This window comes from Sinocyclocheilus rhinocerous, unplaced genomic scaffold (assembly GCF_001515625.1).
Source record: "Sinocyclocheilus rhinocerous isolate Xijiao unplaced genomic scaffold, SAMN03320098_v1.1 scaffold475, whole genome shotgun sequence".
Taxonomy (NCBI): domain Eukaryota; kingdom Metazoa; phylum Chordata; class Actinopteri; order Cypriniformes; family Cyprinidae; genus Sinocyclocheilus; species Sinocyclocheilus rhinocerous.
This window is the reverse complement of record NW_015646677.1, coordinates 1,602,447-1,616,814: the sequence shown is the minus strand read 5'-3', so window position 1 is coordinate 1,616,814 and position 14,368 is coordinate 1,602,447. Positions and strand designations below refer to the sequence as shown.

At 37.9% G+C, this 14,368-nt stretch overlaps 1 protein-coding gene across 1 annotated transcript in view; it reads left to right on the top strand.

Moving 5' to 3' along the window:
- The window catches only part of cog5 (component of oligomeric golgi complex 5), a 78,230-nt gene that overhangs the window by 20,168 nt on the left and 43,694 nt on the right, over nucleotides 1-14,368 (top strand). The window contains exon 7 of the mRNA XM_016512162.1: nucleotides 5,562-5,692. Coding sequence (XP_016367648.1) covers nucleotides 5,562-5,692 — 131 coding nt within the window. The remainder of the gene's footprint in view (nucleotides 1-5,561; nucleotides 5,693-14,368) is intronic.

Genomic DNA, 14,368 nt, shown 5'->3' with positions numbered 1-14,368 from the left:
TTGGATGTGATTTCAGTGTGCAAGTAGTGATCCTGCCAAGAAGTTGCTGGAGCGATATTCACTGTCTTGCCAGTTCTGACCAGCTGAATTGTTTGTGTTTCCCTCACCGGTCACGTATAGTAACAATGAAGCGTCCAGGTGAAAGGAGACATTGGGTCTGGTGAGAGAATAAGTCATTTGACAGAGAAATGATCCAAGGTTGCTTTCAGTCTAAGTGACTTGGCATGACGTTCTCACATGATATTAGCATGATTTCAGAAATGTATGTAGGTTGTTCTCATGACCATCGTCTGTCATGAGACACTGTGCAGGTCACAGATTAATGAAAACAGTTTTCCTCCACTGCTGCTGGGGTATGATATGTGATGAGGTCCTAAGTGCTATAATTTTCTTTGAAACAGAAACCGTCAGTTAACATTTGATGTTCTTTCAGTTAGATTATCCAGATGTTTTGGCACTGCAAATGTTTTCTGCTTTATTTATTTATTTTACACTGAAAACAAAGTGCAATTTTTTGGTTTTGGGCATGTCTTGTGACTCATTGCTATGCTTGGTGTTGAGTTCTTGAATTTAAATGCTTTTGATCCTAGTATTGCGCTTTTATTTGGGATTTTCTTTCTCTTCCTTGTAATTTTAGAGATGACTATCTACACCAGCAGCAATTACATTTTTTCACTTTCGTTTTAATCTCAAACAAATTGAGTGCCCCTCTTTGCAGGAAATCACCTCTTCAGACAGACAATATATAGAATTTTCGCTAATGTTTCTTATCAGTCCCTTTGTTTTTACACCATAATAGGGAAAAAAATTGCATTTCCAAGGTCACAGTTAGAATCGTTTTACACTATATTGCACACCGCACATTCTCTATGTGGAGTGGCTGTTGTGCTTCATTCCAGATAAATGCAGGTAATAACTGTGATTGATGCTGAGCCTACAGTCCTCTAGTGCCTCTACAAAAAGGAAGGATATGCGAAGAGTCAACACATGGTCATACGAGCGTCTTTTATTCTGCAACACCGAAACTACAGAGTCAAGACCCCACCATGATCAAATGAGAACAATTAAAGATACCTACAAGTTATTGGTGTTTCCTGATTTCCTGAGTTATATGACAAACCCTATTTAACTGGCAGAATATTGCAACTTTACAATGACACTAATTCATGCAAGTCCCCCAAAAAGGCTGGTCGTCCACATAAGACAAATGCACAAGAAGACAGGATAATGCAGAGACTCTCAATGGGGAATCGGTTCAGCACTGCAGCTGGAATTGCTCGCTAGTTCAACTATGAACAGGGTATTGATCTGTATCTGCATTTTTAAGAAAAGTCAGACTCAAAACGCACTCTGCAGTGATCAAGCCTCTCATCAACAAAAATAATCAAAAGGCTTGACTCACCTCTGCTAATGAGCATGTTGTGTGGAGACAGGAGTACTGGCCCAAAGTTCACTTTAGTAATGAGAGCAAGTTTAATTTATTTGGGTCCGATGGGAAACATTATGTTCAGCGTCAAACTGGGGAAAGACTGAAACCTGAGTGCCTAAAGAAGTGATTAAAAGGTGGAGGAGGAAGTGTCATGCTTTGGGGGATGTTTTGTGCTGCAAGAGTTGGGCCGCCTAATAAACAGCTACATGTCAGAGTGAATGCAAATGTTTATCAGAACCTCCTTCAGCAACATGCAGTACATTCCCTGAAAGCATCTCCCAATCAACCTGCAATTTTCATGCAAGACAATGCCCCCGTCACACTGCAAAACAGATAAAGCAGCACCCACAGCACCCCTAGTTCCTGCGGCCATGATCACACCAGCGCAGTCTGAGAAACTAGTGAAGAAACAGCCTCAGATGTGCCGAAGTCACTCAAAGCAGGGGCCTCTACAATTCCTACAAATTTTTTACCTCCATAATTTTAGTTGTAATCTTCCTTCGTGCTACATTGGTTACTGTTCTCTAATTTTGATCACTGTGTTTTTTCCAGAAAATAAAAGTTTTTGTTGAAATGCCATGGTTATTTTGTTAAACATGTTAGTACAACAGTGGTATACCCACAGCTAATATTCCTTCAAATTATGAGCGATGAAGATTAACAATATTTCAGAAAAAATCAAGTATTTATAGATTGTTCTCTAGTTTTGATCTCTACTGTACAACTGGAAAGGCACAGGGGTGAGTAATAATGGCATAATTGTCATTTTGGGGTGGCGTACCCCTTTAATTTAACAAGTGGAGTCCAGTTACTGTTATCTTAGAAATAAATAGGGTTCTTTTTGCATTTTGAACCCAATATTGTGTAAAAACATGCAAGTAGCATGCAAGTATGAGTAGCAGATTACAGACAGAGCAGAGTGCTGTCCCTTACATGAAGAATGCATTATGTGCATGCTATATTTAATTAAATCTCAGCCTTTTGCAGTTTAATAATCGCAAAAGGTCCCACTGCAATTTTGATTACTTTAATTGTGCAGCCCAAGTAGCATGGTATTCCAAACATAGCCTGAGTTACAGAATCATCGTGTCACGTTAAATCCCTGCGACCGTTTGTCCTCTTAGAACAACATGCAACAGTTTCAGCACTTGTCATCAAAGTGCAAATGATAGAATGCTAATTGAGAGTCCCCCTTCAGTATTGTGGTTTTCTTCTAGGGCAATGTTATCATTGTTGCACTCTAGAAGGGTGAAAATGAGGTGAAATGAAATTGCGCTGCAACACAGGGATTTTTGGCAGGGATCTTGATTTTTTAAATTGATTTTATTCTGGCTTTGGGCCTACCTGTACGAACAAGAGCCAAAGACACCCCCCTGCTTTCCTGTGTAGAAGCCACCTGTTTCCTACAGCTCTCGATCCCTCCAGATTTTGAACCACAAACTCAAGGTCGCTTCTTAGCATCTGGGTGCTACAGTATGGAGTCATTTCCTCAGCAAGATATCTGACTTATATACAGTAACAGAGCTCGACATTAATGCTTGTCTGGGACAAGTAGATTTTTTTGAAGGGGCAAGTGAAAGAAGAGAATTTTACTTGCCCGACCGGACAACTAATCTGATTAAAACATCTAATTAAGGAAGCACCGAAATTTCGGCGAGTATGATTCTGATTTTATTACATTCGGTGTAAACAGCGATTGATAATGGATAATCAACAGTAACAACAAGGTCGCGCCACTTGAAGCTCACGCAGCCTGTCTCAGTGAGAGAATCTCGTGGAGAAATCGAAACAAATGAATGTAACTGCACATAGAAGAAACATATAAATGTAACTTAGTTTTACTTCTTAGCATCTGGGTGCTACAGTATGGAGTCATTTCCTCAGCAAGATATCTGACCTCTTCTAATGAGACAGCACTGGGTTCTTTATGATCTCTTAGTTAGCAGTCGGCAAATCGAGTCACGGAGTCGTCAGCTGGTGTGTGTGCCCTCAGAAGGCGCTAATGAGTAGATCTATGTAGTGACATTGTTCTGCTTGGTGCCACTGTATCCGTATCAGTCAGCATCTCTGACTCATGGGCTGTCTGTTCAGAGGCCTGTTCAGTATGGCACCCTGTGTTTAGAGACGCTGTTTCTTTCCCTCTCATTTACTTGCAAGAATCTTCTACTCTTTAAAGTTCACAGTGTGTATTTTCTTGTGCTTTATGCTTCTTGCATAAAAACATGTATTTATTAGAGATGTGTACAACAGTGTTTTACTTGCAAGAATCGTTAAATTTCACAAAGTGGATTTTCTCATGCATATTATTCTTGTGTAAAAAATTATTTATTTATTAGAGATATAAACAACTACATTATTAAAATTGACTTGTCTGAAAATTGACTAAAATTGACTTGTCTGACTTTTCTCTTTGTAGCACTATGTGTTTGTCCATTCCATGGGGTCCAATGTGGATGGTAAACTCTTTAAGGAACTATTCCCATTTTATACTAATTCTGGTTCACCATTTTGACACTAAAAATTTTCTGCACAAACCTTCTGAGATGATAACAGCTACTGTTTATGTCACAGTGGTCTGCGAAGGTGCTTACTTCACTCATGCATAACACCTGAGAGGACAGGTGTTGTTAAATCCATGACTACCTGAATGAGCACACCTTTGTGAATAACATCTGGTCTCCCGTGTGGAATATTTTCAGGTGTAACTGGGACGTTCATCCTCCTCCACCTGTATCCCACACCATCCTAGGAGCTGCTGCCCTACTTGCCAATGTATTAATTCCAGGGCATGCTGCTGTGCTGTCTAAATAAATGCTTTGCTCTTTTCGATAAGTTTAATCAGCCCTAAGTAGGAAGCTGCCAACATGAGCATTGTTCGAGTGCTTTCTGAAGCCCATCTCATCTCTTTCAACAGTTTTTGATGCGTTTCACACTGAAAACCTAAATCAAGCATAATTTCCACAGCCTGCTGCGAAGATGGGTCGAGTGGCTTCCAGACCCCCTGCTTAGTGCAGACAATTGCGAAGAAGACGGTTTGCATGCTAACGGCTCAAACGGGTTCCTAGGGGTGTGCAAACACGCTCGGCCTCCATATAACACGTATGTAACTTAGTTTTTATATTTATAACATACAGCCTAGTTAAGCAACATGACACGACCAAGAGAGTGAAATTTTCCCTGAAAACCACGATTGCAAATTTGACATTTTAAAGCGTTAAAACGAGTAGTTAATTACATTTTAGTTCAATATTTGAATTTGATATATTGTCAACGTTGACCATTTTTGCTCCATTTGGTTAATGAAAATAGTTACAAACAAAGATCACAGCAGAACAGTTGCACATGTCTGAGCAACACACAGCGGTGTTTCGTTACTGAATGATTCACGTTTTTGAATTTTGAATCATTTGAGTCAATGATTCAGTGGTCCATTCATAAAGACAGGCACTTGCTTCATTCTTGAATCAGCCGTCTGAACGAATCGTTTGAAGGCATGCTTCAATGACTCATTATTTAAGATCACTTGCTGCCACCTACTGGCGGTTTACTTTCATAGTAGCTTATTGTTGCATTTTTTCCAACATTTCATATTTGTATATTAAAATATATTAAAAAAATATATATACATATATATATATATATATATATATATATATTAAAACACCAAGCTCACAACATTATTTATGCTGTTATAATTTTACAGTGTTAATGCATTCGTGCTATATTTCAGCTACATTAAACTCTGTGTAAATGCATCTGAATGCCGCTCCAGTCACTTCTGTTTCTTCTGCAGTGGAAAGATCAGTTTTGTAGATACTGATTTCATATGATTGGTAACAGCCCTATATTGTCTTATTATATTAAGTGAAATTATTAATAAAATGTAAGAATTTGAAAATTACCTGGAAATCGATTTAAATAAATTTTTGTATGCAGTATTAAACGTCATATAAAACGTAATTTCCCAACAACAAAATTGTGGCCAGCGAAAATGCTGAGTGGCTAGTAAATTTGGAAAACCATTAGCCACAGTGGCCGGTGAGCAAAATAGCCCTATATATATATATGGAAGTTTTTATCAACAACAACAGCTTAAAAACCAACAAAAAATGTTTTGTTCTATCTCTTGCAGACTATCTGTCCCAAGGTGTTGATCTGTCAGGTATTGACGTCATAGAAAATGACCTGCTGTTCATCAGTCGAGCTCGTCTGGAGGTTGAGAACCAAGCCAAACGGTTACTGGAACAGGGCATGGAAATTCAGGTAAAAATAAAACAATGTAGGGGAGAAACAAAGTGCAAACTGTTGCAGAACTTGACAGCATTTTGAAAAAGCTTTCAATGTAGTCAGCTACTTGGTAAATTGTAGCATAGCTAACTACTTTGAAAAAAGATTTGATTTTACTTTTAAGATGCTGGTGTTACTGTAGGGGTAGATTAACTGCTTTAATTTATGAGTTTGTCACTTGGCAGGCTGCAATTTCAAAATTCTCCAACACCAAATCCAAGAACTGTTTACAAGTACAAGCATCGCTGAAAATGCCCAATTTGCATTGTGTTATGAATTGTTGTCCAACATATTCCAAAACACAACCATGAATGGAATCGTTTATGTGTTAGATGTGCGTTCATGTAGTTGCTCTTAAAATTTAATTGATAAAGCCATGTCTGACCTAAAACTTCAACTTAGATTAAACCTGTGCCAGTATTCTTTCTGTCTCTCTCCATCTCTCCCTCAGCATGTTTTTCTGTCACACGACGCAATCACACACAGCAGATGGGCCACACTGGCCTTTTCTCCCGTCTACAGACACACAGGCATCACACTGAACTGTCCAGTCACATTTCAGAAATTCAGCTGCCACATGGAGCCACCTCAGGGGCTGAAAGATGCAGAATATATCTGTTTTTCAGTAAATGACCATTTTAAAATGCCTCCACAAATAATCTATGTCGCATATCATCATATGAATTCAGCTGTCATGGCCCTTTTTATGTTTTGCACATTGCACAATTTTTTTTCTTTTTGATTGACAGTTTAATTTTTCAGCACGGTTTATGTAGCAAATCAATGCAGAGCTCCAGTTGGAGATGACAAGACTGTTGAAATACTGGCTACAAGGTCAAAAATTGATTGCTCTATGCATCTCTCATGGGCCATCAGCTGTCTTTGAAAGCATGACCGTTCAGGTAGTTTAGGTGAAGTTGTGGGGATGAACAGCCCATAGCTGACCTGGTCCAGTCAGGTTTTGTTTGTTCCTGCATCTTTAATTGTTTCCATTGCTGGCCGCTCGGTAAAATAAGCCTCCCAGTGCCTGCCAGCCGGGTTTTATTTTATTTTTTCAGCTTCACGAGTTGATTGTGTGATGGTCAGTCACCCCCATCTTTCACATGATGTCTCAAGGTTATTGGCTGCAGACAACGAAATGGCATTGACCACTGTGTAATCCCTTTAAATTTAGATATTGGGCAATGGAAGTTTCTGGTTATAGTGGTTGTCTTCCAAAACCTTGCGCGCTGCATTTTTGGGCATCATAGCTGCCAGTGATACTGAAACAAGGAGAGTCTCAGTGTAATGGTTAACTGTATTTAATTTCTTACTTAAGTATCCCAAGTGAAAAATAAAAATACTAAAATGTATTTAAAATACATGTATTTAATGCTAAGTACACTACAAGTACATTTACGTATTTATGTGCTTATTAAAAATACCCTGCAATTGTACTTGGCATACTAAACTGGTATGCTTAAAGTCTGCTAAATTGGAACAACTAATATTGTACGTAATGCACTTTAATTGTGCAGAAGTAGGGCTGAAGTCCAACTAAAGATATACTGAAGTATTTTTAATTGTGTTAAAGTGGAACTATTGTAAGTTTACTTTAGGTACACTTAAATGTTCTTGGATTTAAAGACCGATATTATTAAAAGATCGTTCAATCCTCATCAGTAGTGACATTAAAACACATTTTAAGCTTACTACTAAGAAATGTGCATTGTGCACAAGTAGTACTCAAAATAAAGTTTCATTATAATTTTTATGTCAGTAAGTCTCAAGCGATATGTAAGTAAATATGTTATGAACTATACTTAGTTTGAAATAAATGTGTTGTAAATATATTACTTTTCCTTCATCTTTCTCTTTATTGTCATTGTTTTTTTTTTTACTAGGGATGTTTTGATTCAATTTAAGTTAAGACTTTGCTTCTTGAGAAGTGTTACTTTTTTTGCATAGAAACCTAGTTATGAAATGTTCTTTTTTAAGGACCAGAAATCCTTTTTAGCTCTTGTTCACTTCAATTAAGTGTGAACCGCTAGTTCAATCTCAGTTCTCTATCCCATGCATCTCTAACAAATTCCTTCTCTCCCTACAACACATTCTTGCCCTATTAGCATCTCATTATAAAACCAAGCGATGCAAGAGCCCCCTGACCTCTGTTCATGTTTTTGTTGTTCTGGATCTTATCATGTAGTTCACTCCACTCCTCCACGGCCAGTCCTGCATCAGTATATTTAGAATTGTGTGGGTTACATAAGCCGCTATTCCTTAGCTCATGTGGAGAGATGGTCCTCTTCATTTCACTCTTTTAGTCTAAACAAAAAAAAAGAGGAATTTCAATTTAAATTGTGAATTTTAACCAAGATATCTCAAATCTTTTAATGTCCTTTAATGGAAACGTTCTGGGTTTAATGCAAGTTAAGCTGTATCGAGAGCATCTCATCCCTCAGTTTATAAGAACGACAGCTGTGCTTCCAGTAATGCACTTACAGTGTAAAATTATGGAGCAAAGATATTTGTGCTGCTCGTATTATTTGAAATGTTGTTTTCTTGCATGTTGACAGTAGTTTAATGATTAAAAGCTTCGTAAGATTATTTTTCGAATCTTGTCTATTTTAACATTTACTCCCATACAGTGCCTTGACTTACACTGTAAGTGCATTACTGTAAACAGTTTGTTTCTCTTTTTAAGATTAACTCGATTTCTGAAATGGCACATTTGCAAGTGAAACCATATTCATTTGAAAATAATGTAAAGGTAAACGTGATTTTGTCCAGTGGGATTTAATAGGATCAATAAAGTTGTTTTTTATTGATTAATATATTTTTTCATCATATCAGAAGAGGGTTCCTGTAATTAAGTTTTGATGAAAAGAAACAAAGAAAAACATAATCTGACTAATCGTCTTAAAGCAGCAGGAACTGTTTTGCATTTTCTTTGAAAACTTATTGGAGGATTGGAGGGTTTCTTCTGTTCTTAATTGCTTTTTGGTACATAGTGACATAGTGCTTAGTCTATTTTTCTCCTCTAAATTTCATTAGAAACGTACGGAAAAGTGGTACTTTATATCAGTGCATTCCTGTTTTGAAAGCATCAGCTGTCTGATTCGCTGCCATATTGTCAGAAGGGCACTTGAAAGGAGAGTGCGTTTGAAGGTCAAAATTAGACGTGCAGGGAGGCAGTACAAAAAGTGTAGCCTGTATCTGCACATTAATTTCGGATGGGGTGAGAGAAGAGGAGGTCTGTTAAAATTTCTGATAAACTTGTTTCAAGTCTGTTTTTATTTCTCTTCTCATACATTTATATCAGCTGCTTAAGAGGGATGTTTTCACGCAGAAGGTCGCGAGAGGTGACACTCTCGGGGGATGGAGGAGAAATCATGTTTTTTTTTTTCCCTTTTTCTTTTTTTAGTGTGTATGAGGGGATGAGATTTTGGAAGTGGATTCTCATTACCGCAGTGAAGGTTTTTGCTTACTCAGCAAACATTGGTTGGAGGTCACTGAGGTGTGTGTGTGGTCCAAGCTGGAGATGCATACTAGGGTCTCAAAGGGCTCAAAATTCACTGTGTGGAGTCGCACAAGTGTGTCCACAGACATACATATACAAAGGACTACTCTTGCCTTGGCTCCTGTCTTCCTGACCCAGAAAAGCAGAGTGCTCACGGGGCCAGTGTCCTGTTTCACATGCTCGTAGGGAAATGGACATTAATGCAGCCTTCTCGCTTACAGAAGAGAAAAAATGACAATCTCTCCATCCACAATACAGTGACCCTAAAAATGTCATTGCATTAGATTGCAAACTCGGTGTCGCTTAAAGAAAAAGTTTCCAAGCAAAACATCTCACAAAAATAAGTTTGTCCCGTTTTGAAATAATAAAATAATAGATCTTGTTGAAATTGTTGACTATGAATTGTGAAATATTAGGACACTTGCCTGAACCTGAGGACAACTGACTTCATAAATTCACTAAAAATAAAAAAAACAAGAGTTGGGAGATGTTAAAAAGCTAGTCTTTAGCGTTTAGTTTGACTGCTGACCAGCACGTTCTTAGGAAATCATTTGACCAGGTTCATGCATGATCAAAAACAGTCATAAACCAAGGAAAGAACTGACCTGCTGCAGAAATAACTAGTGAAATCACAGGAGTGTGGTTCCTCCACATAATAGATTAGGCACTGCCTGCATTGGAAGGGTGTTGATGGTGGAATCAATGACAGGAGGGAACGAATGAGTCTAGGTTTTAACTAAGTCTCTGCCGCTTTGACAGACAGATGTGCCTCTTGCCCCACCATGAGTAACTGTGTATTACATAAGCAGCCCCAGCAGAACATTGATCATGCACCCTTTAAACAATACGTCACCTTTGTCCATTTCAAGAGGTCAGAAGTGCACCTGATGGTTGTCTCGCATAGATTTTTGTTCTTTTGATATAAGGTGCAGATATACAGTAGTTCACATTGCCACAATCAATTGGGTCACATTATTATTTTTCAATAGATATGTTTTTCAGGATTTGCATTCATTTTATTTTTGATTTGAGGTTATGCATACTTAAAAATAAAAGTTCTTTATAACCCAGTATAAAAAAAACAAATGCATCTTTGGTCCTGGGCCTTGTTCTCAGACAACTTGGCACCCAGTATGTTTATTGGGTGAGGGGTCTGTGAACGTTTGTTAATCTAATGAATAATTGATTTGTTAAATCAAATGAAAAATGGTGTGTCTGATTGGTCCAGACGCTACAATAGTGTAAAAAGGTGCTTTTAAATTATTAAAATGTTCTTTACGCTAAGAAAAAATGGTTCTGTTAAGAACTTTTCATTGCTAGATTCTTTGGAGAACCCTAGATGGTTCTTCCATTGCATTGCTGTGAAAACCCCCTTTTGGAACCTTAATTTTTAGAGTGTATCTAAGATTGAGGTTGTTAGGATTGAAATGATTTTCATTTCTCTGCATTTGTCCATTCTGTCTGATCTGTTTAGTTTTGTCCATTGTCATGGTGGAATGTGATTTTTGTCATCCAGAGCTTAATAGACCCATGTACCTGCGGCATGTAATGGAATTTTCTCTCACACGCTGCTGAAAAGACAACACAAATGTTATCCGCCTTGGGCCAAACAAATACTGACAAGAATGTTAAGTGAAATCGATTCAATGCTTCTTTTCTTTCTCTGCTATACCACACGGCAATTTTACTTTTTTCTATGTAAATAAATGCCTTTTGCTCATGCATGATTATTTATAGACAATCTCCTGCAATTGCTAATGTGCAATCCCTGTCACTAATGATTTGATAACAGCCTTTTTTTTTATTGTTCCTTCAGGGCTGATCTTGATGCATGACTCAAACTGTGCATAAGAGGTAGTAATCATTTAGAAATTTGTTTTTAGCGCACAGTTTAGCTTGTCGCTGCATTGTTACCACGAATGGCATGACTCAAAGCACATTTGGTATTTGTAAACGCCTGATCAGAGATGTGTGGCTTTGTTTGTGCTCCTTTGACTACATTTTGCATGCTGACATTTTAAGGTGACAGGAAATGGTGATGCCCTTTAAGCTAACGCAGTCAGGATTCAAACAGGGTTTAAATTATGTGTGTGTTCTTGAATGATCTGATCCGTCTAATATTGCAAGAGGCTTTGCATTGTTATGTGACAGATGGGTCCTTATGCCGAGAACCTGCCGGATTCAGCTATGTTTTTGTATATATAAGGACAGGTTTGTCAGATATGGATATGACAGCTTGCTTGTTCCAAACAAGAGAAAAAACGGTATGGTAAATCGTTTTTAATTTACTCTGAATTAAAATATCCAGCCTGTAGAGTGCAAGAGTTTAATAACTACTCACTCTCATGCATGGTTTTCAATGACGAAATTGAGTCATTCATCCTACACACTCAAACTACTTGTATAAATTAATATTTAGCAATAAACTAATAATTTATAACTCTAAGTCAATAGCTTGCAGTACCATCAATAATACCATCCTTTTTAGCTTTGCCATTTACAATGCTTTGGATGCATCAAGCAGATCATTCCTTTATAAAAGAATAAAGAAATACACACATTTTTGCTGGTTTTAATGCACATTTTGTTTTAAATAAAAGTTTATAATGTTAGAGCTGGTTGATTTGGTTTGGAGTTTTGCTTTATGGATTTTCTTCAATGCCTGTGGTGAAAATGAATGGGGAAAATGCCAAGGTCACAAAAAAGTGGATGTCATTGTTGCACTCTATTCAAATCTCGATTCATTTTCTCATGTTTTCCAATGGGCTCAACTGTGCTGGTCACTGAAAAGGTTACGCAGTCACCCCCCTGATATTCACGGTTCATCCATTTTTTGAGGCATGTGTTTGAGTAACCTTTACATCAAAAGGAATGTCTCCCAGGACTTGAAGCTGCTAAGGAGTGAAATCATTGCTTTTGTGCGCACCTTAAGTCTTTTTTCTGTCTTTTTCTTTTGCCATCGCTGTCGCTCTCTAACATTCTTTCTCTGTTTGCTCTCTAAAGACCATGAAGATGGAATATAGATGCGCTGGATTGCTCATATAGCTGACAAGCAGTCAGCAGGTGTGACTTGTTCTGCCAGTATGACTGTCAGTGGAAAGAAGGCAAAAGTCTTGTTCCAAATGATCATACTACTCATATATATTTACAATATGCATACTGTGCTCATTATGCCTTTTTCTCTTTATGCATTTCCATAAATGATATCCTGGAGAACACTTGTATGAATAGAATCTCACTGCTGTATAAAGCACATCAAGTCGGCATGAAATGAAAATTTACCCTATCCATTTTCTAAATGCACATTTCAAGCCTTAACATAAACACCTGATGATAATAATAATAATATAGTTTATTTTATAATAATAATAATAAATAACTTTACCTTATACAGTGCCTTTTAAAAACAGCTTCTCAAGGTGCTTTACACAGAAACAAGCAATATAAGAATAATAATACAAAAAGTTAAAACTACGATAATCAAGCAAAAGCTAACCTAAAAATCCTAACCTGTACATTTCATTTAAAAAAAAAAAGTTTTGACCTTGTAATGGTCAAATAAAATGTCATAACAGGGTCTTTTGGTGAAAAATTAGACTTCTCTCTGGTGACGTAGGAAGTAGACCCAACGCAAATCTCGCGGGAGCGGGTGGTTTTACCTTTACTGCGGTCTGGAGTGGGCGGTCAAAAAAAATATAGAACAGATCCCGCAGTCCCAACGATTACTTTACACCACCCCCATTGTCATTTTGCTTTTTTGTTTTAGAAATAAAAATCATTTAGTTCAGATGGAAACCAAAAGCTTCTGCTCTGCTCTGCTCCATACAGCCAGGGTTGCCAGGTCTGAATGACAAAACTAGCCCATGCCAGTCAAAAACAGGCAAAATCTTTCAATACGAGGATTTCAGTCAAATGTGAATTATTTCAAAACCTGAAAATTTCAAAACCTATTCATAAGGTATTTCAAACCTTTACCCCATGGGGGGGAAATCAAACCACTGCAACAGTTTAAAAGTATCCAAATCCGTGGAAAAAACGCGGACTTGGAGGAGGCAGATTTGACTAATCACGGGTCGAGAGTAAAGAGAGATGACTGACAAGACCATGCTGGAGGATTTGCTGCTCAACAGATCCTGAGCTCATTGACAAATATCTGACCTTGTAAGATGTGCTCTCTACACAGAGTACGCATAATCATGAAATGGAAAGTCCAAGTAAACAGTGAGCACTCATTCAAAAGCAATTTCAATACCCCGCTTATTGAGAGTGTTTCCCAGATGCTCGAAAATTGTATACATTAGAATGCTTGCAGGAGCAGGAGGGACTGGACACAAAAATCACATACACTAGTTTACAGTACGTCAAATACAGGTGCGCTGCGTGCTACATACTGCGCATCCATTGAGTACATGACATGATCCATTGAGCGCATCCAAATAGTACAGATCGCTTGACGGAGAGCGAAACTCAAGCGCTCAGTCAGCGTGTTTATCGAGTGAAAATCTGTGTTGAACGCCTCTCACACAAATACTGGCGTGTAAAATTAGCCAATGGCTAATGTTAGACATTATTTAGTCGCCTTTGCGAGTGATTTACTCGCAATGTAGAGGGTTGATGAGCAGAACACACAAGTTGTGGTAGTGGGCGGTAATGGCTAGAAAATCGGGGGTCCCGTGCAGAGCTCTAGTATGAAGGACTTCTCCAATCATTTAGTCCCTGCATAAATCCCTGCAAACTCATGTTTGTCTGCCTCCATTTTTGAGTGCCACGGCCACATCTCAACATCCAGTCAACATCCAAAAACAATCCAGTTTTTTTTTTCCTCTGCAACCATTATTAAAGGGGACCAGATTCAGAGGGTAGAAGAGTATAAATACCTTGGAGTTGTTTTAGATCACAAACTGAGGTGGGATAAATGGACTGACGCTGTGAACAAAAAGGGCCAGCAAAGACTATATTTCCTTAGGAAGATGGTGTCATTTAGTGTAAGCCCTCCATTGTTAAAAGTGTTTTATAACTCTTTTATTGAAAGTGTACTGACTTTTTGTATTATTTGCTGGTTCGGGAATGCTACGGTGGAACAAAAGAGTATGTTCAGGAAAATTATAAGTACTGCAAGTAAATTACTTGGTATCCCTGTGATGGGTTTACAA